The following is a 27044-nucleotide window of genomic DNA, read 5'->3' on the forward strand; positions in this document are numbered from 1 at the left end:
CAAAGACGTAAGACTGCGCCTTTTCTTCAAACCATTTCTTCAAAACCATTTTTTTTTTCATGGCGTGGACGAGGCTCTCCCCGCGGTGCATACACGTCAAGCATGTCACATCGAGGTGACAGCCAAGGATAAACACGCAGCTCTCTACATGTATACATTGCGCAATATGGCTGCATGCACTACTTCGCCATGGAAGACCCTGGATCTCCGGACCAACCGCGGTTGGCAGTAGAGACTAGAGTTAGTGACTCGTGCGCGAGAGCGTTGGTAACGGCAAAAAAATCAGCCGCACAACCGCTCGTTAATGAAACAATGCGCAGTTAATTAGTTACAAATGGTGCCAGCTGGATTTTTGCCACTACCAATCTTTCGCTCGCGCACGAGCGCGCTTGATCTCGGTTGCGACTGCTGTTGGTTCGGAGGTCCAGCGTCTGCCATTGTAAAGTGATGCATGCAGCCATATTGCGCACTGTGCATGTAGAGCGCCGTGGGCTGATCCTTGGCTCTCATCACGTGCAGCTCCTTCGGAACTGTGACGTCATGCCATCTGCCGCTCCTCAGCTGGCCACCTGCGCTGTAATTATAGTGTACTAGAATTAGTCCTAATTCTAGTACACTATACTGTAATGGTCTACTCAAGGTCATCAAGGGTGAGCTCTTTTAGCTGTAAAAAGAAAAAAAAGGAAAAGTTATGAGGGAAGGAACGGCTCAATTGTACCTCTGCTGCCGCGGTGGTTATGGCGCTCGGCCGCCGACTCGAAAGACTGCGGTTTTCGATCCCGGCAGCGGCGGTCGAATTTTGACGCAGGCGAAATTCTAGAGTCTCCTGTACTTCGCGATGTCAGTGCACGTTGAAGAACCCCAGGTGATCGAAACTTTGGAGCCCCACTATGGCATCCCTCATAACCTGAGTCACTTTGAGAAGTTGTAGTAACTATTGCAACTCTCTCTCAGCGGACATCTCAACCGTGCCGTGAAGAATGGAGTGCAAGAAGGGAGAGAGTCACCATAGTCGAGGACTACGGATTAATTTCTATCCCTTGAGTTTTTTGATGTGCAGAGACATCGTACACAATTAACACAGGAGTCTTGCATTTCGCCTCCATCAAAACACGCTGGGATTTGATCCCGCACATACTGATGTGAGTTTTGACACCTATACTCAAATTGAAAGAAGGAAAAAGAATTTTTCCCTTAATGTTTGCATTGCAGAGACACTCCTTTAAAGAAAGTGCCCCTGCAATATCCCACTGGAGGGTGAACTCTTAGTCACTTCCAGTTGATCAGGTATATAAGAGAAACTACCATAGTGATGAAAAATTGCTGCTGCCTGCTGTTGGGTGACTTGGCAAGCTGTTATAAACAAAAACAGCTTTGTCTACTTACTGAGTTAAGGAGCAGTTGTGCTTACTGGGCCCACAGCAGCTGCACTATTTTGCAGCCAGTTGAAAGCAGCAAGAAGGCTAGATGGAGACTGCAGAGCAATACATACGGCTCTGCTGATGACACTGTAAAGTAAATAATCACTGGCCACTATCCCTCTTCTGAAGCAGTATAGTTGATGCAGAGAAGGGCAAAGAGAATTGGACACCCAATCTGATATCAACAGGTAACAAGGTTTTATTAAAGCCGTAGTGTTTATGATCCACCCAAGGAACATTTTGGGTTCATGAAAACAGACATCAAAGAGAATTGCAAGAATCTCAAGATGCAACTCATGAGAAATTCATGAACTTCTATAGCTTGTTAATAAGGATATGTGCTGTCGTATGCACTGTCACCTCATGAATAGGATTAGCTTGTCTCTGCATAAAAGAATAGCAGCCTCTTTGATTTCTTTGGCAAGAGTCCCATAGAGCTCCAAACAACAACATGAAACTTCAGCAAACCTTTTGTAATAAATAAAAATGTGCAGCTACATGCACCACACGGCAGTATTTTAGAGGCAAATTCTTTCAGGAAATGCAGATTTCAATTAAGATAAATGCAGAGATTTTAAGAATTAAGTAATAAAGGCAGAAAACAAAAAAGCTTGCATTTGTAGAAAGACTAGATTGGCGAAAGACTGGCTTTTTGACTGGCTGATAGATCAGGATGCCAGAAATCCACAATAAGCACTACCCGCAAACTGTCTCCTTCATGCCAAACTTCGTGCTCGAAGGAGTCATCAAACATCAGCACCTTGCCTTCTTTCCATTGCCTGCAAGAAAGGGCATAATTGAAAGGCATAAGGAAACACTTGCACAATATGTCCTGGTCCCACACTAAAATGCATGGAAATAATGAAATGATCTGTGCACACAGCTACTCAGAAATGTCATGAACAAATGACAAAAGACCACATCCTGAGAATCGCAGAAACCGTACACCAAGGCAGCACATCAAGTTGAGCAGTGCTGCTTTCTTGCTTCATGGTGCACAGTAATACTTTTTTGTAAGTGATAAACAAACTTGTTCGGACATTTCGTCATGTTTTGTGTACAACTGAGCCGAACAATACACCTCCACATGTGGCACTACGCAAAGATAACCATCTTTCCTGCAGCTTGTTTGTTCCTGCTTATAGGGTTAAAGACAACAGATGTTGGCTGCTCGTCCTTTCTTTGTAATGATGCACAGGACATTAGTAAGTATAAATTTGCACACTAAATTTACCTATTTTCACTTTTAATTGAACTCTTTCTCTCCTTTATATCCTGTATTTGTGCATAGTGTATATTGCCGCCCTACCCCTATCTTTTCTTCTATCACTCCCCACTTTCTTTCCCTCTCCCTGTACTCTTGTACCCGCAGCTCAGGTGCTACAGGTTTCAATGGCAGATGCCATGGCTAGCAACATCTTTTCCTTCCATTTTTTACCTTTATTAATAATAAATACCAGGTTTAGGTTTCTGGGGTTTAACGTCCCAAAGCGACTGAGGCTATGAGAGACGCCGTAGTGGAGGGCTCCGGAAATTTCGACCACCTGGGGTTCTTTAACGTGCACTGACATCGCACAGTACACGGGCCTCTAGAATTTCTCCTCCAAAGAAATTCTAGCCGCCGCGGCCGGGATCGAACCCGCGTCTTTTGGGTCAGCAGCCGAGCACCATAACCGCTGAGCCACTGCGGCGGCAATAATAAATACCACTAGCAACAACTCCTCCTTCAGTTTTTGTTTCAACAGCCGACTGGTGGTTATGACGTCAAAGTTGACTTCAGGTCACATGAGACACACACACAAAAAAACGACATTACAGCTGCTAGTTTACTCTTAATAATTCTGGCTAACAGCCAGAGTGCATTAAAACAATGAAGCAGCAATTATATTGAAGTTCTTGTATGCTTCATATGTGAGCTGGGGTCCAATTTGATGTCACAGCCACCACCACCCTGCTTTTGAAACTAAAGCCAGAGATGCATGGATGCATGTCAGAAGAAATTCAGTTATAAATTAGCTACCAATGATAGATGAATTCCAAGTGGTGATCCATGTATATTAATGTTCTCCATATCATTCCAGAGAAGAAAACAAGGAATAAAAATTTTGGTTTGCACTCCTTTAAGCAGTGTAGCTCTTTGATATGCTACTGTACTTGTGGCTATTAGCTGGTTTCCGTCAAATTTTAACAACCAGTTCCAGCCTACGCGTGGCTGTAAGTGGTGGAAAAGGATTAAGGAACATGCAGAAAGGCAAGCCATACTGGTACTATATCATCAAACAGAAAGTGCACAGTACTAAAGAAGACAGACCTGGATCTTACATACGATGGACCAGATTTGAGCAGTAGTTTCACAACCATAATCAGAATCTGAATAAGTCTTTATTTGCTTTTACATTTTGTCAGTACAGCATATCATGCAGAAGGAGGTCCTGAAGTCAAAGATTGTAATGGGACCTCCTAATTAAATACATCCAGTAAAACATTTAACAGCATAAAACAGATGAGATGAATATATGAAATAGAATGTATACATATGGGACACAACATAAAGCAGCATTAATAAAAGCTATTAAAAAGGACCACCGAAACATATACAGTTGTACAGAACTATACAAGCTGATATCATACTTAATTATAACGAAGGTCAGGAGGCAGTGCAAAATGCATGTAGGAAGAAATGGAGACGAATTAATCACAATTAGGGCTCTTTGCTAAGTATTGATCGTTTAAAGTGTGCACTAAGGTTGAAGATTGAATGAGCATTTTTTAGTTCTATCGGTATAGTGTTCGAGACAGCAACTGATGAGAAATTAATTGCCTGTTTCCTGTAATTGGTGCGTACTTTAGGTAGGACAATATTGTTATTGAGTGCGAACCGAGTTATGCTGGCATTCACAAGATAACACTGGTATAAGAGGAAGAGAGATTAGATTGTTGTTTGTACATGAGAATGCCAAGAGAATATCTAACAAGCTGTGATACGTAGAGGATGTTATGTTCCTGAAGAATGAAGGCTGCATCGGTATAATAACTGTAGGTAAGTACACGAATGGCTTGATTTTGAATTATCTGCAATGATTTTAGATGGATAGCATACGTGGCTCCCCAGCATACTATACAGTAACTGATGTGTGGGTGTATAAATGTGTAATATAAGGATATTAATGTACTGTTAGAAAAGTATGGGCAGGCTTTAATAAGGATTCTCAAACCGTATGCGATTTTCTTCTTTTATTGGTTATGTGTTCATGAAACTTTAGATTCCTGTCCAAGTGCATACCCAGAAATAAGGCGAAATCGCTAGCCTCTATGAGATACTGACCAATTGAGACAGGAGGAATGGAAAGTGACTGCCGTTGATAAGAGCTGAAAACAATTAACTTTGTTTTGCTAGAATTGATGGTCAACAGTTTTTTCAACTTGCTCTTTTGCTCTCAAAATTAACAAGATGAAAACTATATACCATTTCCCTTTCGTGTCTGTTTCCTATTATGTCAGACATTGAGATGCTTCAGAGCTGTTGATGTTTAGAAAGCCATGAGACAACCCATGAGGCGTAACCGGAAGCTGTGGTGTTTTGTATTTGAGAAGATGGATTGCCATATAATGAACGCCTGGTGACCATACAAATTTACCACATGTTTTGGATGGTCATTTCGTGTCTGCACATGGGGAAATGAAGCATAGGCTTGTGCATGCCCTATGGATCTCTGCCTGCAGAGAGATCACAGCCTGAACTGTGTACTCACCTCGTCTCATTGGCCACTCGTATGCGAACTTTTGGTGGAACCACAAGGCCGAGATGCAAACGCAGCCTGCAGTTTGTCGGCCCGACATGTGCCCAAACATGAGTGCCCGGGTGCATGAGCGAGAACTTTGCCTGGGACCAAATAAAATGTGTGCTCGTGAGATCTTTTGTGCAAGAAAAAGAAATCCTGTACAGACTGCAGAAAGCATTCGCAGCCAATATTAAGATGCACCTTTTATGTTACGCATGAGCTCTCCTGTTAAAAGTTTTGAGCCGAGATTAAAACCAAGATTGTGCTTGAACAAAGATTACAGATGCAAGGTTTTTAAGTGTTGAGGTTTTTGCTTTGGAAAGATCTCTAGGTATAGCAATTAAGAAAATGAACTCGTAAAGCCGCAGCATTACTGCAGCTTTGGCTATATTCAAACCTAACACTGCTTCCACAGTAAAGAAGGACTCATCATTCTCCTAGTCATTACACCTTGGTGATGACAATGGCCTAACTTACCTGGCCTCTCTTACAGCCTGCAGCATCTGGAATCTTGCCTATCAATGCGCAAGTTTTGGGAGCCAATCTACAGTTCCTCTCAATTTTTCGACCTGAAACAAGACGTGCCTTCAATTAGCATCTCCAGTGACAACAAAAGCAGCCTTGATATTTCCAATGATGAGCATGAAGATTTCACAGCTAAAATGCATAGCCACTGCAACAATTTAGGTTTTACAGCGATTATGAAAAGTTTCTTGTTCTTTACAAGGTGCACAATCAGCAACGAATGAAACTTGAACAAGAGAAGTGAAGTGCCAACAAAAACATCAACATATTAGTATTTCGAGAGGAAACACAAGCGAAGCTGATTAACACTTCTAAAGGACAGTCTTCAAGTCTTCGATGTGAAATTACCCTTCGCTAGTATTGAGCGTCCCCCGCCTAAGAGCTTCCTATTTTGCTGTCCGTGTTTAAAACTGTCTTGTTCGCATTTCATTGTTTGCTGAAAATACATAATGAATGAGAAGACTAACTGATAAGTTAGAAAACTCGACACAGCATTTCAAAAAAGCTTTTGTGAGGAAATTCAAAGGCAAATTAGTGGAATCTCATGTCCTGAAGCACCATCATGTGCAACAAGAGATGGTGGATCAGTTTTTAAAGGTGCACTGGAGAGGAATCTGAACTCGTCTTTTTGCCGCAGGAACTCGATCTACAGGTTCCTAGCATTCTTAGAAACTGCGACGTATTGCTCTGTGTGGCCGATTTCCCTAATTAAATCGAATTAACGCCCAGCTCCCACCTTATTTTTTTAATTCTCCCTCGCACGGTGGGCGGAGTCGACCAACGCGGGGAGTGTCTTTCAGCCAGCTCCGTGGAGGCTTTGCTTTCGCTTCATTTTGTTTTTTAGGTTTCCGCGAGTAAATAGTTTCATTTGCAGATAATATAACCGCAAAATAAGCCCGCAGAAATAAAAATACGCGCAGACTATTTGCTTCTACGGACTACTACATATTACTCCGGCGATGGCAGAGCGGCAAGCCGCCACGGGACTGGGTGAAAGGCACTCCCCGCGTTGGTCGACTCCGCCCACCGTACAAGGGAGAATTAAAAAAAAAAAGGCGGGAGCCGGGCGTTAATTCGATTTAATTAGGGAAATCGGCCACACAGGGCAATAAATCGAAGTTTCTAAGAATGCTCGGAACGTGTAGATTGAGTTCCCGCGGCAAAAAGACGAGTTCAGATTCCTCTTCAGTGCACCTTTAACACCTAAAGTTTTTCGGTGGCACTTAAATTTCAGGACCAGAACATTTTCACATTCTGTGGCCACTGTAAGCAGCCTCAAAGCTACATTAACTCTTCACAAAAAGCTAGCACATACGTGCTCCCTTACCAGTAGATATTAACAGATTTGAGCAAGCGAAAGATCCATGTGCTTCAAAACTAAGTCCTTTCCTTAAAAGAGCTCTGAAGACAAATTGGAGTTTGCCTATAACGACTGATTACCGCACTCTAATAAAGAAGCTCCTTTCACTGAAAACGGAGCTTTTATGAGCTCGGAGAGGCCACAAAATAAAAGACAGGTATTGCCACTACAGCCAGTTTTCATGAGCAAACTGTAGCAATGTAAAGTGCAGCCTTTCTGCAGATCTCTGTGTTTATCCACACCATTTGCCATTTGCCTATTCCTGGCTGTTATCACGGATTTCCCAATGCACTTCCTGTCATCATCAATGTCAAAAGTTTGAACAAGAGTAGCAAAATACATTCAAACTTTAGCTCTAAATGTCTCACCAAGAAATGCGTCTTATGTTGCCAAACAAGCTCCAGCAGGGCGACAAAAAGAAGACTATCAGAATTTTGTAAAAATAAAATTCGATAGATTTGTCTGCATTGTCCCTTTAGGGAATGTTTTCTCATGGGTTATGTTTAGGGGCTGGACTTTTTGTTCAAACCAAAAAACACCGATAAAAGTAAACTGAATTCAATTTTCAAAATTCGGTTTTAACTGAAAAATGTCCGCTTTCTTGGCATGCAAGGCACAGCCAGCTGGCTGTTGAGTACAAGTCACACTCAGTAAAAGTTGAAAATTAACTAAGTAGAGAAGCCAGCAGCATGATGACATGGCAGTATTGTTGGACAAGCAGCGCAGTTTTGTATGATTTGCTCCGCTAGTTTAAAAGTCTGTGCTGGCGAGAGAACACTGCCTCCTTGCCGCCACAGCTAAGCACTGATTGTTCAATATGATCACCCACTTAGAGCAGCTAGTCGTTTAAGCAAGTCTATTAACTGCATGTAGGGCATTAACACAAAACCATGCATGGGCATCATGAAGGAAATTAGGGGGACGATCAATGTAACTGATGGGACAGAATGTTATAGCATGCAATTTGTGGCTTGAATGTTCCTTGTTGTCTGATGCAACCCTACTGCGATGGTTCAAATTTCCCGCCGTTTCATTCTCCTCCAAACACATCAGATAGTGCTTCATTGCACCTTTTTTTGAACATTGCGTATAGATGCGGATGAAAGTTGAAGACAACGATATCCCAAGCGCTGTGCATAGATTGAAGTTGATGAAGATGGCAATATACAAAGCACAGATTAAGAGGATTGCTGATCAACACATGGGATGAATGGCTGCACCAATGGCCAAGCAGTCTAAAGCAGCGTCTGGCGAAGCTGATTTGGTTCTGCCACCACGGATTCAAATTCTGCCCAAGGCTGTTTTTTTCTGTGTCAACAGGTGGCCAGTGTGACGAAAGATGGTGGTCCCACAGTTTTCGCTTCCATGAGACTTGTATACCAACGCATAAAAGTACAGTAGAACCTCGCTGTTACATTCCTGGGTGGTGCGTTTTCTCAGTTGCTACGTTTTCATGAGCAAGTCCCATCCAAGTTCCAACAGAAAATCATGCAATACAAACTTGGCTGTTAAGTCGCATATGTACAGCCTCCCTGATTTTTAATAATATAGCGCGAGCGTCGACCGAACTGCTGGTCAGCGCCTTATAACGGCGATAAGCGTGCAACAAGGCGAGAGTTCGCGCACGCGCACGAAGGCAGAGCGTCGTCTGCTAGGCTGTTCCAAGCACGAGGACACACGCCCTGCCGCAATATCAGTTCGCAAGATCCCGCCAAGCCGTAAAGCGCATGCGCATTATTAATATGTGAGACTGCATGAGACATGATTTCTTTCTCTCTTTTTTTTTTGTTTGCCTATTACGGGAGGCCAGCCTGGCGATGCAAAGTGATAAGAAAAAATAAAAGTAAAGAAATATAGCAGCACATTGAAACCATTGCCTGGATCGCGATAAGCGGGGTTCCAACCAGCTCTTTAATGAGCCTTGCAGTGTCTCGACGGTATAAAAAGGCACCGCAGCTCTCAAACGCCCACTTCGGCGGAGAATGCCTCCACGCGTGCCACTGGAACAACGCCACCGCGTCATCGCAATGTCGCTTTGCGGGAAGTCTCAGAATGAAATTGCTAAGAGCGTTGGAGTCACTCAGGCTACCGTAAGCAGAATAGTTCAGGCTTATCGCGACGAAGGGCGCATTTGTGACGCTCCTCGACATTTGAAGCGCAAGACAACGGAAGAAGAGGACCATGCCATTGTTGCTGCGGCTTGTGTAGCGCCCTTCATGACTGCTGGCCAATTGAAGCAGGTTGCTGGAGTGGACGTGAGTGACAACTTGGTGCGTACCCGACTTCGAGAAGCAGGTCTTCGCAATCGAGTTGCGGTGCAGAAGCCGAAGCTTTCGGCGACTAACAAGGAGAAAAGGCTACAGTTTGCACGCGACCATATTGAATGGACCGTGGAGGACTGGGAAAATGTTGTCTTCACAGACGAGTCCACGGTTTGCACAAAATGGAGCCAGCAACAGAAAGTTTACCGGCCAGACCTCATGAGGTTGGTGATTTATCATTGTTCATTTTTTCGATTTGGCTATGTTTGGCTTAAACCTGCGAAAGTATATGGCATTTGCTTCCCGGGGTGACATGTGATTATCAATGTCAGCTATCACTGTTCAAGAAATAGATGATGCAGCACAGGCGGGTAAAATGGTTCCTAAATAGAATTACTTATACTTGGTTAAATTTAAAAGATGTTTGCTGAGATTGTGGATGGATTATACTTCCATGTGAAGAGGGGGTGTATTGTCGCTGTAATATTTTCATTACGTGTCGTTTAATATTGTCTAGGAGTCATTGACACACTTTATGTTGTGTATAAAATTTTCTTCCACTGTTGCAGGTATGATCCACACTATGTTCAGAAGGTCAAGTCTAGTGGCAGGACGAGCGTAAACATTTGGGGCGTAATAACTAAGAACGGCCTTGGCCCGCTCCGTCGTATATCGGGCCGCTTCTGTGCTGAAGCATACCTGGAAATTATTGATCAGGAGCTTCTTCCCCATCTTCTGGACGGCCCTTTCACGGATGGTTGCTTCTACCTACAGCATGACCTGTCACCGGTGCATGCTGCACGCGCCGTGAAGGAACATTTGGAACAACTAGGCATCATGACGTTGTCTTGGCCTCCCCAGGGAGCGGACCTGAATATAATTGAAAATGTTTGGGGTATCCTCAAGTCCAACTTGTCAAAGATGAGTCTCCACGATGCATCGGCAGACGGCTTGTGGGAAGCCGTGAAGAGTGCATGGGATGCCCTTAAGGATGACGTGGACCTTGTACCCGCACTCTTCGACTCCCTGCCCAGGCGCATCGCGGGTGTTGCTCAGTCCGGAGGCGAGTTTCAGCGCTATTAACTTATATGTATGATGTGTGAGAGCCTTGAGACAAGGCCCTGTTTCAGTTCTAAAATGCACCAAGGAAATAAAGGTTATTTGATGAAAATACACAGAAGTGTTCTACATTCGCGGATACATGCAGCTGTGTCTTACTACCCCTTCCTCTCCTGAAAGAACGAGCTTATACACCCCACGCTTCTCAATGCATTCATCGCTCCTAACGTGGCGACTGCCATTTCCAGCTCAGGTGACGCATGCTGAAAGCGGCAACCTTCTTGCAGAAAAAAAAGGAGGCGCAACCATTCGTGGCTCCGTGGTTTTGCTTAAGTAGTTCAGGAGTGAGCGGGTAAACTTTACAGAATTGAGACAACAAAAAAATACAGCATAAGTGGGCCTTGGTCCAGAGCCACAAAAACCGAAAAATGATAACTCGCAAGGAGGCATTCTCCGCCGAAGTGGGCGTTTGAGAGCTGCGGTGCCTTTTTATACCGTCGAGACACTGCAAGGCTCATTAAAGAGCTGGTTGGAACCCCGCTTATCGCGATCCAGGCAATGGTTTCAATGTGCTGCTATATTTCTTTACTTTTATTTTTTCTTATCACTTTGCATCGCCAGGCTGGCCTCCCGTAATAGGCAAACAAAAAAAAGAGAGAGAAAGAAATCATGTCTCATGCAGTCTCACATATTAATAATGCGCATGCGCTTTACGGCTTGGCGGGATCTTGCGAACTGATATTGCGGCAGGGCGTGTGTCCTCGTGCTTGGAACAGCCTAGCAGACGACGCTCTGCCTTCGTGCGCGTGCGCGAACTCTCGCCTTGTTGCACGCTTATCGCCGTTATAAGGCGCTGACCAGCAGTTCGGTCGACGCTCGCGCTATATTATTAAAAATCAGGGAGGCTGTACCTGTTTCCTGCATGCTACGTCGTGAACGTCACTCTGCGATAGTGGTTCACTTTGTGCCGGCATTTTTACAGCCTACTTTTAACATGCATGAAGCAGTGACGGGCCCAAAACCGGACTCTAGAATCCACTGGCGCTCCGGCGGTTTCGGCATGTTGCACCCATGCCAACGCTGAGCCCACCTAAGGGCAGCGTGAATCTTGCTGCGGCTGTTGGTGATGCGGAATGGAGGCCTAGTCATAAAGCCTTGCAAATTCCAGAGGAGCATGTTCCCTTTAGTAGAACTAAAACAAACACAAACAAAAAGGCAGGCAACATACTAATGCTTTTTTTTTTTTGACATGCTCATTTCCTGGATGGCGCGTTTCTTTTTTTTTCCGCGGTCCCGTGAAAAACGTAACAATGGGGTTCTACTGTATCATGTTGTGGCTTCCGCGACAATTAAGAGGCAGTTCCATCACTGCCATCAACACGCAGACCATGTGATGCCCCGCCATCTGGCTTAATCCAGCATGGCAACCCAATGATAACGTGTCAACACAGTTGTTAGAAGCAAGCTTCCGCTTGTGTTTTTGCCCGCCGACAATGTCATTTAACTTGCATAACAAATTACAATCGCGATTCCTTCTATAAGCATAGTTCCATGCACTACCATTTGCGTGTTCATTACTGGCAAATAAGTGTCCATGCGATAAGAATGCCGAGATAGACTAAGTGACTAGACCACACAGGATTGTGACAATACTAAATCACCAAAAAAAGACAGATTCACCTGCTGAAAACAACAGTAGTGAGAGTAGTCCGCCGAATGTTAAAAAATTAAAAACCGAAAAGTCCAACTTACAGTTATGTTCCACCTGAGACCAGAGCATCGCTTGCTGGGCAAACTCTCCCCATATAAATAAGCAATGGCAAATGTCTTCAATGGTTAAGTTCCGTCTTCTCAAGGAGCGCTGCCTTGGCATTTCCTTTGTTACCATGAGCATGTACTGTCACTATGCCTTTGCAATCAAAGGATAGGGTTGCAGCTGATAACAGACCCATGACATGGAGATGACAGTACGCTTCACTCTTAATTATTTACACTGTGGCGTGTCTGAGCAGAGTACTAATTAAAAAGCAGGGTGGGGACCAATACACGCACCTTTTAATAGCTGCACATTATGAAAAAGAAAGTGTACTCATACTTGCCTCGTGCAAAGATTTCAAACTGCTTCCAGTCTCCCGAATCCTTGAGGTTTTCAGCTTCAGGTTTAAAACCTTTGTCTGTCATTAGAGACAATGCTTCATTTTTTATGTCAAGCCAGTGCTTTTCCAGTTCCTAAAGTAAAAGTGAGAATAAATACCTGCAATCTAATTTACAACTAGGCCATACACTACATAAGCCACATCTACGTAACTACCACTCCAAAAAACACATCTCCAGTTCAACTCGCTTTGTTCAAGGAGTGAATGCAACAAAAAAATACTGCAATTTTTCACAAAATTTGTAGAAGTACTTGCACAGCACATCGAAAGTTACAGAAGTTTCAAAATCCCAGCACACTATGCAGTGCCACAAAATTGAAATGGCTAAAAAATGGCCGATGCTCCCTGCGTTCTTGTGCATCAGGTTCTTCCTGATCAGATCCCAAGGAATAGTGAGTGTCCTCGGCTTGCCGAATTTACTTTGCCAGCTGATTGCAAGCTCAGGTAAAGTGCCATTTTTTTAACTGAGTATGTTGACTCTACGTTGCCAATGTGTGTTGCAAGCCCACGAAACCAGAATTCTTCCACGCTTAACTGAGCACACCTTGCACACTTTCCATCACAAATTTACCCTCAAGTTTTTGCAGTTAGCAATGGCTAGTTCACACATGGTACAGTCCAGGACCCTACCTTGATGCTCGATGCATATGGTGTTTCATCTGGGCTCCACCATGGCTGGGCTTTCAGTCCGTCAACACTGTACAAGGAGCGCTGGTACACAGATGCAAACAGGCCCTCCTTGACCCCTTCTTTGTAGACCTCCAGCGCCTGCCAAAGTAAACTTTCACGTGAACCTCTACATTCTAAATAATAATCCACTGTGCCTAGGTTTCTGTAACTTCAAACACGACAGAATTCAACCTCTTGAAATAGACAAAGAGTTGCAGAGTTCCGTGGGTGGACAACAGGCATTTACTTCAAGTTTATACACAGATATCCCTTGCCAACATATGTATGCATCCTAAGAATAATGAATGCACTATCTGAAGAAACGAGACACTATGCACAGAAAGAAGTAAACAATGCTGCAACTGATGCATAAATGCAGGCCACGCACAGCAGCACACCCACATTTCAAACACTCCCTTCAGACCTGCACTTAATAATAATACTAATACCTTTATTTGTGTCACATAAAAATACATGACAAGGGATGCCAGCAGTAAAAGCTATCGCAGTCGGCAGTTTGATAGAGCTGCAGGCAGCACTATGCACTAGACCACTAGACGGTGTCACAGCAGCAAGAAAGCAGCAAGCCTCTTGGAATTTTTGTGCGATTCAACATTCACTTCGACCTCCTCACATAGCTCAACACACTCTCCCCAAAGTCCAGAAACTGCCCGCCTTGAGAGTCGTGGAAACGTACAAACCTGATGAGCAGTGCAGAATTCTGCAGGCTATACAACACAACGTACTGGAGTGCATCTAATTAATCTGCGGAGAAGGCACCATTCCGAGCTCACCTTCTCATTCTGTCCGACCCTTTGCAGGGCATCTCCCAGGTGCAAGTAAAACCGGCCATCCACAACACCCTGCTCCCGGGTTGCAATGCCTTCACCCATGTACCTGATGCCTCCTTCAAGGTCATTCCTTTCAGTCTTCAAAATGAAACCATAGTGCACCTTGGCAAACCCATTGTTCGGATCCTGTTTCAGGACCTGAAGGGGTAAAAATGTAAACCGAGTCATTTTGTATGGTTAGCAGAATTTAAAATCCAAACACATGCAGAAATAACTAAATGACAGAACTGCATCCACCTTAGTATTTAAGTCTGCGATAGCTGTGGACTTCTGTGGTCAAATAACCGCATTGGGACCATTCTTTATTCTTAGTCTTGCCACATGCTAAGCTCGAACAGAGAATTTACACTGAGAACCAGCCACTTAAGTATACACTGATCAACAGCAATTTTGTCGTCATATAGTGCCTCACAGATGACTTATGTGTAGTAGCTGTTTTTTTTTTTTTGTAGATGAAATAAGTGCAATGCTGCTGTTATTACTAAAGTATATGAAAGAACTTGAAGCTGGGCCATGCATAGATATGCATGCATAAACAATAAAGAAATAAAAATGCCACAGTCATCACAGTAAAAGGTAGTGCTGTACCCTGCATGATATGGACAGAAGCCTTCAATTTTGCTGCAACATTCAGCACCTAAGATTTTTGCTCCAAATTAACAGCATTTCTACGGCAACAGTCTTCATGCCCCAGGTCAAAGAAGCTGTATTGAGGCTCTGCATTTCCTCAAACTATTAACTGGTTTGGTTTAGTTTATAGGGGTTTAACGTCCCAAAGCAACTCAGGCTATGAGGGACGCCGTAGTGACGGGCTCCGGAAATTTCGACCACCTGGGGCTCTCTAACTTGCACTGACATCACGCAGCACACGGGCCTCTAGAATTTTGCCTTCATCAAAATTCGGCCGCCACAGCCGGGATCGAACCCGCGCCTTTCGGGTCAGCAGCCGAGCGCCGTAACCACTGAGCCACTGCGGCGGGGCCGAACTAAAAACTTCTGACCAATTCGCTTGCTGGTTTAGCATTACTGCATCATCAGATGTTGTTTCCACAAGTAAACTGTGATGATGTCAAGTGCTTTTTTCGGCAACCAATCGCTGAGGCCAGACCACGCTGTCATCCACTTCACCAGGGATCGCAGAGTTTCTAATACTGACAACACTGTCATCATTGTCAAAAGTTAAGAATTGAGTGGTGGGAAAAAAACTCTATTTTCAATGCCAAATTTCTTAGTGACACATCTTTTGCAACTGCACTGTCATCAACAAAAGCCATAGAAAGCCACAAAATCGAATTTTACCAAAAACAAGAACTGGATGGGGTTGTCCTGAGTGTTCTTGTAATGCACTTTCATGCTTAGAGAATTTGATTAAGAACGACAGCAGCAGTGAATGCCAGACTGATACCCACTTGATGAAATGACAGAAAACATGGTGTTCAGAGAGAGAAATGCAGTACCTGTTCAAGGAGTTGGGCGGCAACTTTTCCTTGACCAATCATGAGGTAGGATACAGCCATTTGGTTTTTGAGTGCAATATTGTCCGGGTACTTCTTGCTCATTTCTGCCTGTAGTTTTATAGCTCTTGTAAGAAATCCTGTTAAAAGTTGGAAGGGAGCTTAGTTTGCATTACACAGACAAGGCGACATTTTGCAGAGGAGACCATACTCTGCTTTGAACAAAAAAATTGCAAAAGAGTGCCATATTATGGCCGCAAAAATGAACTGCACTCCACCTTTGCTCTGAAAGAAAATAACTGAATACTTTTGTACACATAATGTGTTCTTGTGGGTTGGTAAGAATAATAATGAATTATAAGCGGCTTTGCATGTAATCAGGCATATTCTGAGTTCTAAACACTGTAAGTTTTTTTTTACAAGAGCCAAAATGCCCTCCATTGAAACTAATGAGAAGTTATCACATAAATTGCATATCGCATTGTATATGTTCTCCTTGTTGTGTTCTAAATTTGTATGCCCATCCTGCTTGGGCCAAAACATTGGCCTGCAGTACATGTAAATAAATAAATAAATAAAAATGTCCATGTGAAATTTATGAAAATATTTTTCTTCAAGAGTACCTGAGTAATGTTCCTATACAATGCCCTCCTCATTTATGCTTGTCTTGTTAGCAGTTTACTAATACAGTATAACCCTATTAACAGCAGAACCCCTCCATAGTAAAGTGCCTCGGATCAGTAAAAATCTTTAGTACATCAATGCTCTACTATACTGGTTGTTGGTGATGGCATGGCCCTGAGGATGCTATCTGGTAATTCAGCAACTTACCAAACACAAGGCGTTGGCTTAGAAAAGAAAAACACAGAAGTACGTTCCATCCTGCTCTTCTTATTTTTATCATGTGTGAATGATTTATTTTCTGTTCTAGCATTCTAGTTTACCACGTTTCATTTTGTTTAAGTATGGCGGAAGCGCCATAGTTGCCCGAATACAGTGCAGCCATGAATATGATGCGAGAAGCATGTTTGACAACCTATGAAAACAAAAGCTTTGTGTAAACATGGCAACATGTTCCACAGCCTCAGTGCCATTCAAGAGGCAACAATTATGAAACACGCATGACACAATCAAACACGGGGAAACTCCGCACACTGTGCTGGCGCTGCTTCGTGCTTAGCTTTTTGCCCAGGGCTGAGGACATTTGCCCCTTCCTTACCGTCCCTACTCCTCACTGCCTTTTTACTGCTTTTCCTTTCACAGCAGCCCGCGTCAACCTCTTTCAATGCTCAGAGATGGCTTTTCTTATTTTTGAGTGCGCTGCACGCTTAACCTCATGGCCTCCGAGCTTACAAAAGGCTGGCTCCTCCTTAGAGCACGATTTAATTTTAGGCAGTCCATTTCCCTCCGACTGTTGGCCTTGTGGTTATGCTGTTACGTGTCTGTTTCTGCGAGAGATTTTAGAGTGTGCAAGTGCCCCAATGGCTTAATTTAACGGCAAGTACATCGCCACAGCCAAACACTCTTTACAATTATAATTTCTTTATTAATGATGCCTTTAATATAAATGAAAAAAAAAAATGTGAAGTCATCTATGGAAAGTAAAATGAGACCAGAGCTTCATTTTACGATACCTATGTTTTAGTACTAATATCCAAGCTTACTATAGCCAGGTTCTACTGCAGTGCATATTTATTTAAATGAAATTTGATATTTTAGGCTCTTCTGTCACAACCTGAAAAGATTTAAAGCTCCCATTAAATCCTTCTTGAGGGGAATCCGCTGTATAGTATCCAAGTTAATGCTCTTGAGAATGTGCCAGCTGTCATCTTGTAGTCATGCCAACATTTCTACCAGAGATAGCAGTGTTCCTACGAGCGAGAGTAATGGAATGACACGACTGCCCATGAAGTTCATTACATACTCCCACCACCAAGGTTTCTGAAGGAACCGGCCAACGTGGCGGGGTCTATAAGCACTTTCAAGCACAAAACAACTACTATCTGACCAGTAGTTTCAAGGCTACCCACCTCGGAAGCGCATGCGTTCCACGGCTTTCCCTCCTGCCCTCAGGTACAGTGCTTCAGGGACCCTAGGCAAAGCCATCACATCCAAATAGGCCTGGATGCACTGCTCCAGGATCGCATTGCTCTTCCTGAGCTCAGCGATCTTCTCCAGGGCTAGTGCCTTGCCATAGGTGGCTCTGGGACTTTGTGGGTGGGTGCGGAGCAGTGCTTTAAACCTCTCTAGGGCCTTTTCCGGGGACTGAAAGGTGCAGCTAACTTAGAACGTGCAGCTATGAGGGAAGACCCCGAGCACAGCTACACCAATGAGCCAGGCAGGGGAAACAGTAACACACGTAGCAGAACATTCCTTAAGACATACATTTCGCACACAACTTCAAACACAGTCAATCTAGTCAGTAACATGCTACAGTTTGGTAATAACGGTCAAAATATAGTTAATTCACTGCAACTCCAACACACATGTGATGCAAACTTGTGACTCGTAGAAAGAGTAAACTATGCAAATGAGTCAAACACACTCGCATGTTATTGCATCTGCTATCATGCTCGTTCAAAGACAATGTAAAAATCCACACAAAAGCATCCATATCAGTGTCTTTTTACAATGGGACACAAATCTCTAAATAAATGTCCTCTCACGCATCAGAAAAAAAACATTTCTCTCCACCATGGAGCACAGCACAAGAGTGCAGTCAGTGCTTACTAAGTTAATGTCACTGAAAGTTTGAGTAATCCCGTTATAACGTGTTAGGCTACTAAAAGTATGGTACCACATGTGTGAATCCTGATTTACACGACAAACTAAGCATGAAATGTCCCACTGAATCTTCCCCTAGCTAGATTTTAAGTGATAATGAATGAAAGGTAACAGCTCAATCTAGAATTAAGCGTCGACCGATACTCCAGTTTGCACAAAAATTACTTGCCTTGTGGCACCAAAAGCCCCTGCAAGGCGATAAAAGACACAAGCATGGCTGGATAGCGCTAACGCCATGCTCTACATTTAAGCTACATTGTGTGTGCCGATTTCACCTTTTGTGTCTAAATTGTATACTTTCAAAACTGTGCCTACACAGGTTCTCACTATTCTGGGTGAGCAGTCATAATACAAAACGACACTGGGTCATTGATGACCCAGATATTAATCATCCAATTTTGTAACAGGCAATCCTCAACTTTTATGTATCTGCTCAACTCTTAGCAAATTGTACAGTTGCCGAGAATCGTGAAGTACAATCACATGACAATTTAATGGGCAGTTTAAAAAATGAACATCCTGCAGGCATGTGTGATGGCACTGTCAATCACATAAACAGCCATTAAACACTGGTTTAGGTGTGTGTCAATCAGTGGAAAGTTAAGGCTTGCACTTGACAAGCACACATTGGATGCAGGCAGTACTGCAACACTTGCATCAAACTAGGGTTAGACTAATACAGAATGATTAAGTCATTTTCATGTGCAAATTATGCGCTTAGCTGTGCCAGCAGACATTTTGAAAGGTCTACGCCAGGTGCGGTTATACAGGGGCATGCTTGTACACATCTAATGTCATTTCATTTAAATAGCCTTGTGTAAATGGCCGTGCATTATTATCCTCTTTCACTATAAAAACTAAACCGTCGTCTTGCTTACAGCTAAGCCAAACCAGGTCAGCCTCTACAGTGTCTAGACTTTTAAAAAAGAAATGTGAGTTAGTGTATTATGCAGTAGCAAAGTGGGCCCAAATGACCATTACTACTCCAGACCCATTACTTTTTTTTCCTGAACTATGAACAGCCACCAAGCCTACATGTCCCAGAACACATCACCCCCTTCCTGAAAAAGAAAAAAAGATTTTCAGCAAACTGTGCTTTAAAACATTACATGTTTTTTACTTAAAAAAAATAATAAGAGCATGCACAAGACATAGTAGGCCTGATGCACTACACAGTTTTCACTTTCTATGCATTAAACAGCAGAAAGTAAACAAAAAATGTTCTTTAAGCATGAATTTCTTTTGACAGTGTATCTGCATATTTTAAACGACTGCATCACTGCCACAATATTTAGAACAAAATAACAACCAGTGTGACAGAAGAGCTAAATGTTCCTTAACACGTTAATTGTGGTAGCGATTTTTGCAGCCCTAATCCCGGTGCACCATGGCCCAGCAGTGAGCCGCCCTTAAATTTTCTTCAGTAAGGCGCGGCCCACCAATGAGTAACTGGTGAAACCAGCTCGTCTATGCCGCCAACAGATGGCAATAGCGACCTTGCGCATCTGTTTTTGACAAGCTCTTTGAAACTTACTGAGCTATCCCATGGCTTCATCATGTTACTCGGTATTCATGGCCACAAAGCTTGCATACGAGATGTGATCCACCGATGACCCACGACACAGTGAACGTGTTAAACATCTCCAAAGTTTAGAGGTCTAAAGTTACACTGTAAACCAACGGTGCCCGACGAGGGCCCACGTGACTCACTGAGCACCACAGACCATTGCACCATGCAACACACTGCGTTTCAGTTATTTCATCCCCACTTCAGGATGTACCAACCTTCTCAATAAGCTCTTCGGACTCTGTGAGATCCTGCTGAATGTGTGCATCGTACTCGTTTGTGACGGCAGCCTGCTCATCAACTGGAGCTGGGTCTGCAGTTATTGTCTCCACTGTAGATGTTGACATTTCTGATGCCGGAGGTGAAGAAGCTTCTGTGAAAACGAAATGAAAAATAAACACACCAAAAGCATGATATGACCGCTGCAACCTTACCAATACCTGACATGAGCAATACCTTTTTCTCATTCCCCCCAACAAAAACTATTTGACAGCACACTGTCATCAAAGCAAACTTGAAGAACCTACTTGCATTTTTTTTTGCCCAGTCTTTGCATTCACGTTTATAACGCTGTAACATTGTAGTCAGAAAAGCACTATAGGTTATTAACTAGCACCCTATGTTGCTGTCAGTGCTATGGGGACTACCCCTGGTCACACCAACTGTGCTGCTCCTGGTCCTGCTCAGCCACATAAGCCATCGCTGCCTACAAAACCAACCAACTGCTCTTATTCTCCGCCTGGAAATTGTCATTGCACTAAACCTGGAGGTGGCTGTTCTGTGGATACTAAACACATGGAGTCTGGAATTATTATAATCAGGTTCATTCATAACAACCCTAAGTGCTACACAAGGTGCCCTTGTTATGGTTTGGTTTGGTTTATTGGGGTTTAACGTCCCAAAGCGACTAAGGCTATGAGAGACGCCGTAGTGGAGGGCTCCGGAAATTTCGACCACCTGGGGTTCTTTAACGTGCACTGACATCGCACAGTACACGGGCCTCGAATTTCTTCTCCAAAGAAATTCAACCGCCATGGCCAGGATCAAACCCGCGTCTTTCGGGACAGCAGCCGAGCACCATAGCCACTGAGCCACCGCGGCGGCTGCCCTTATTATAGTCTACAAGCATTCACAATGAGTCAACTTGCCGAAATAAACAGAAAAATTCTGCAGAAATACTTGCCAAAGGAAAGATGCAATAATGCAGGCTAGCTCTTTTCTATGTAGACCTAAAAAGTTGTGCGTTCTATATTGTCTAAAGTAGGCATGTGCTTGTCAACAAGGGCTCTGGTGTGGTCTGGTTGCTTCAGGGATGGAACATAAGCATCACATTGAAGAGCCCACAGAATCCATGGCAGTTGCAAAAGATACCTAGGTAAGTGCACGGCTTTGTGACGTCAGTGTTGCCGTTTTTTCGGGCAGTTGTTCAGTGAGATATCAAAAGAACAATCAATCTGAGTTTTAATGCAAAGTGGTTGCCAGCTAAGCACAAGTGTAGTTACTGGAAATTATTATTCATGCTAGAACACAAAACCTCCTCCATTCTTTTTTATCAATGCTGGCCAAACTGATGAGTTCGATATGCCGACCTTTTTAAACAAATGGCACACTTTGTCAGCATTAGACCTTAAGAATCAATACATGTATTGCCTATGACAATCTTATTTGAGAGTTCTCCTGATTTTCTTGTGTTGCATGGAAGCCACCATCCTGTGTACACTACACTACAGAAATGGAGACACCCATCAGTCAAGCGACGAGTCACAAACGTAATGGGACATTGACAACAACTCCCGTATCAAGTTCTTAGCAAATTTTTATGGCTGGACCTTTTGTGACTCTGTTCCCATTCGTTCTTCAATGGCGGAAGATGCATTCATAGCTGAGGAATTGAGAGCTGATGGTATAAGTCTTTTTCCCACCACTCTGGTTTTCAAACTTGTGATGTCGACAATAATGTTGAGTGCCATGAATTTGCTTCATTTAATTTTCCATGTTTCCACAATAAAAGTGCCTCTGTGGTAGTGTTAAAAGGTACCAAGAAATCTGATTGCATAACTGTTAATTATCTATCCGATTTACCAAAAAATTTCACTTGATGCCACTGCAGCACACTTACAAAAGCCATTGGATGGTGGCAATTCCTGTCTACCATTTTTTGCTCTTTTCTAGCTCACAGAAGCTACGTTTTCTATGATGGTACCCTCTTTGTCATTAGAAACTAGTAACCTGTCAATCTAAACCAGGTCAAAAGCTGTCCTCAGCGTATTTTTAAGAGGATGCGAACAAGCAAAAACTTAACTCCTAAGCAAATGGCTTCCAATATGATTTTTGTTTCACGAATGAGAAAGTCTCAAAAATGACTGCAAACCTATGCTCAGCATGCATGCAACTGCACTGTGAACCAAAAAGAACTGAAATGGTGGGGACAGACTTCCTGCTATCCATGGCACATAGTGATCACCTATAGATCATTTGTCCCAGCAGTTGGGATACCACGCATTTCCGTTATACTGAAGTCGCCACACCACTTTAGATGTAAAGAATACATGACAGTCATGTTGACTTCATTTATGATAACAGAGTGTTAATTACAAGTGGGATGGTTAAAAGTGTGAAGAATATGACAGTCATGTTGTCTTCAATCATAACTCAGCGTTCATTACAAGTGGGATTGTTAAAAGTGGGCTCAAATGTATTTGGTAATTTTCAGAGTAATCGGTTTAGTTTGCAGCCTCAACTGTACAGTGATGTTCTATACCGCAACCGAAAATTTCCACAATCAGACCAAAATTCCATATTTCAGGTCCCTTTTCCCTGCAGTAGCTTGAAAATTACATCAATTTAGAAAGAATGACACAATTTTGATTCTTAAAATTTCCTGAAGCTCAGTGAAAATTCCCTTTCTGCCACAGTTTACTTAAATTCCCTAAAATTCCCTGAATGAAACATCACTGCAACTGTCTGCAAAATATTACAATGACACTGAAAATAGGACACAGCATGGTGATAGTGCAATCAATCACAGCGCTGAAATTTTGAAAAAAAAAAAAAAAAAGAAAGCCAAATTATCTGAAACTTCAACAAAGTACTGGAAAACAGAATGAGTGCCTCAGTAAACTCTTCGGATAGGGTTTTTAAAGCAATATCAAGAGCATGTTTAAAGAATGCAACTAAAGTGTTAATTTTTGCTAAATGGATAGCATGACAATTCAATTCTCTTGATTCGAGCAGTCCGTTTTCATCAAGCGGACACTTTGCGATTAGTATATTAAAAGGCTCCCTTTAATTCAAACTGCAGGTTTCAAAAATATTTTCAGTACCTCTGAGTTTGAATCATTGAAAGTCAACTGTAGCAGTAAATGAAATGTTTTTGTTGTGTGCTTGGGCTTAATGAGCAAATTTAGATGTACTACTTCAGATATCATTCGATTCTTTGCTGAAAGCAACTAGTACCCATTATCTGCAGCTGCTGCAAAAATTAACCCACCTGAAACTTTCGTAGCCTCCAAAGAAACTGCCTGGGCACTTTCATCTTGCTTGACCTCTGTGGTATGCGACGGCTGCAATATTTCAGTGGAACTCAAAACTTCGCTCTCTGTAAGTTCCAATAAGGTTGTCTCTGATATCTGTTCACCAGGTACTTCTACAGGGTCAGTGGTTGCCGCCGTCTCAAAGTGCTGACTTGGTGTAGTTGTCTGGCTGGTCTCGAGTAATACGTGCTCCTCAGAAGGTTGTAAAGGCTCCGTTGAATCTGTAGGGAACAGAACTTATTAGCACAGTCAATTTTCACTGAACAATAACCAATTTAAAGAATGCACATGTGTCATGTTCTGCAGTGACGCAGTTCACTATTCAACACTTCTTCCTCTGGTCATGTCACACAGCTCGCTGGTTGCCTGACTTTGGAACTGGCCAGACAATGCAATATATGTGTGATGGCAACTATGGTGGCTTCCACTTACACGACTCTAGACACCGAACTTTATTGCATGTTTTCTTCTTTAAAATGATGTGTTGGACACTTGAATACATAGATCACCGCATGGTATTCACCTATGACTGCTAAGTAATTTATAATTGAATTTCTTCTCTCATGCTGTTTTGATACCGGTTTCAACAACCTAACGATGGCTGTTATGAACAGTTGAACTTTAGATCACATGAGGCACGAAAAAGACTGCAATATAAATGCTCGTACATACTTTTAACTCGCTACAGCCTTTAAACCAGCCTGCTTCAAGTGCTAGAATTACAACAAACAATATATCAGCAGTTATATTGCCACTTTATTGTGCCTAATGCGACCTAAAGTCCAACTAACACCACAGCCATCATTTGGTTGATGAAACCAAAACCGAAACAGCATCAGGAGGAAATTAAATTATAAATTATTTAGCAGTCATAGGCGAATACCCCACGGTGCTCCTACCAGTGTCTAACATGTTGTTTGAAAGAAATAAACACAAAAGCAAAAATTTGGTATCTATAGTCCTTTAAACTTTTGATGTTTCTGGCACATAAAGGTTAAAGCACTCACTATGTATATACACTGTGCTCACTTCCTTCTTTTAATAACATTATTATATACTTTTATCACATCCAGACTTATTTTCTTCCCACTTTGGAATTCTTGTAAATTCTAAAGCACTTTTGCATGCAGGACAAAATGTAGCCTCTGTTTTAAGTAGCATTTAGTGGGCTTTTTGGATAGAAGTGTTGGACAAGACCTTTTTTTAGCCATTCTATTGTCGATATGTTGACAATTATAAGCAATATTAAGGAAATTCAACTCTACACTTAATTAAGGGTCAGTGATATATAGCAATGTAGGCTAGGCTCAGGTTTAACTTGGAAGTACCCAAGAAAAATAAAAGAAATTGAACTTTCTTGAGCCAGACTTAGCTTCTGCCATGATCCCATGCGCTGCACTTACATTAATTTTGAGAAGCAGCCGCTGGGCTAAATGTCGTGCCATTTAATCTTAGGAAAGAGCGACAAAAAATTTATTTGCGGAAAAGACAGACAAATTAGCCAGAATCCGTGCATTCTTGCCTTCTATTCCTGAGCGATCGGAAGCCAAGACAAGAGCGGGGAAATGAAAAGTAGTGATAAGCCAAGAAAGAGGGGATGAGAAAGCATACATAAGAACGCCATGGTGTTTAAGTTTAAAACATTTAGTATGGCTGGGTTTTACATTGCAGTTTCATGCAGAAACTGAATTTTAAAGACCCTGGACAGACCCACACGCAGATGCGTGAATATTTTATACAGAAATTAAAAATAAAATTCTTTCATCCACAAAGCACCAACAAGCACAACTTCAGTTTTAGCACCGTAAACGATACTTTGTTCAAGGCAGTAATAAGAATGAAAGCAATTTATGCATGCATACCTATGTTGAAGGCACCAAGGTTGATACTCTGCTCATTACTTTGAATATCAGGCTCTGGTTCACTGGACTCCTCCTGAGGAAGGGGAAACGTGACATCAAAGTGCAAAGACCTAGAAACCTCTTTCAAGGATTTTTGTGAAAGGCAAAAAGAGAAGGGGTTCATACCACATCGGTAGCATAATGCTGGCTCTCAAGTTCTAACTCCTCTTGTGGAACAATGAATTGTTCACTTGCTTGAGGTTCATCTTCATTATGAAATGTATTTAAAGCTGAAAATAACACAGAGGTATGCTCAGAGACAAAGCAGCACTTGAGAATGAAAACCTGGAAATAATGTTCTTGAATGAGCCAGTTTTTAAGGTTTCCTACATGTACAGTTACAAAATATAATTATTTTAACGCATTCACTTCAATTCAGAGGCTAAGCAGCTGTAGCAATGCTTTCATTTTGTGACACTTTGAAATTCTATTTTTCCAGTCCTTGTCTAGAATGATTCATGCCACACTTAAACTACCTTTAATCACGCAAGTTTGAGCTGCCCTGTCACATCAAAATGTCATTAATATTGTTTATATCCCAATAAACTCAGCATTTAAACACTTGCACCACACTAAAGCCTCCCGCAAAAATTTTTCTGCTGCACACTTGTGCAAAGTAAAGGTTCTCAAGTGGTAATGGAAATGCATGCATAGAATGCGCGCAACGGCACAGTTTTTTAATCTAATCGCAAAGACAAACAAAAACTTGAGAACTGCAGTAGTTAGGGGAGAGCGAAACCACTTTATTACGATCTTAAGCTCCCAGAATATAGACAGCTTGGCGAACAGAAGGTAGTGAACGTCTGTGGCAACATGACCATGCATGCATGGTGCAAAAGTTACTCACATGAAGAACTCTGCAAGGCCAAAAATACAGCTCCCACCATAACGGCGAGGGCAACGAAAACAACGAGGAAGGTAACCCTTGCCGTTGTGCTTGGTTCACTGACCGACGCATCGTCTTCGAGTTCAGAATCCGAGTGCTTGTGGTGCTTCTGCTTATCCAGCGGAATTTCGTCCGCCGCTCCTAAGTGGCAAAAGAGATGCGCAGATGCAGACTAGTCGAATTCTTCGACCAGGACGGCGCAGCATGCAGCACGTAGATATTACTGGAGGCAGTCGCCGGTCGGTAACGTTTGCGATAGTTGAGCATTTGACCCACGTACCGATCAGCAAACGTAAAAAAGTTTAGCATTTGTGCGAAAGCAATGCGTTTTATTGAATTTACAGATCTGCCGCATGCAACAGGTCCTGCCCACGCATGCTGCCTTCGATGGGGACCGTTATATGGGTTTTATCTGCACTTATTTAGTGCTGACGCATGCCGAAAGCAACCAGAATATGCTTTACCGAAGCTTTTGAAACAATTGCGTTGTGAACAAAGCGAGATCTGAGGCTGCAAATAGCCGAGTAAGTTAAAAATACCTTTCTCCAGCGCTCCTTTGCGCTTCTTGCGGGAACGAACTTCGCGGTCAGACATCTCGGCGTACAAGGTACTCCTTGGAGCAAGAATCTCTTTATAAACAATACGGAGCGATGAAAACAGAATCAGGGGGTTCGCCTAAGATGTCACCATTGTGCGTAGTTCGTTGCAAAACGCGTACGTTCGCTTAATAACAAAATAATAAAAGTTGTCGGCGTCCCCACAAACAGCGTGTGCATCCGCAAACGGGACGGGCCGAAGGCGGACTGAAAACTGCGCCAGTGTTGGCAGCGGCAGA

General features: G+C 42.8%; 1 protein-coding gene across 1 annotated transcript; it reads right to left on the bottom strand.

Moving 5' to 3' along the window:
- Nucleotides 1-1602: 1602 nt before the first annotated feature.
- On the bottom strand, nucleotides 1603-27030 carry LOC149358365 (aspartyl/asparaginyl beta-hydroxylase-like). Its single transcript, XM_089570423.1, has 14 exons — nucleotides 26749-27030; nucleotides 26171-26350; nucleotides 25450-25553; nucleotides 25285-25357; nucleotides 23380-23643; nucleotides 20108-20262; nucleotides 17569-17803; nucleotides 15542-15678; nucleotides 14028-14222; nucleotides 13195-13332; nucleotides 12508-12637; nucleotides 5681-5772; nucleotides 5174-5304; nucleotides 1603-2200 (listed from the first exon to the last, which is right to left on the bottom strand). The coding sequence occupies exons 1-14, from the start codon at nucleotides 26801-26803 to the stop codon at nucleotides 2050-2052; spliced, it is 2040 nt and encodes a 679-aa protein (XP_089426549.1). The 5' UTR covers nucleotides 26804-27030; the 3' UTR covers nucleotides 1603-2049.
- Nucleotides 27031-27044: the final 14 nt, after the last annotated feature.

The sequence above is a fragment of the Amblyomma mixtum genome, chromosome 2, assembly GCF_055824585.1.
Source record: "Amblyomma mixtum isolate Tamu chromosome 2, ASM5582458v1, whole genome shotgun sequence".
Classification (NCBI taxonomy): Eukaryota; Metazoa; Arthropoda; class Arachnida; order Ixodida; family Ixodidae; genus Amblyomma; species Amblyomma mixtum.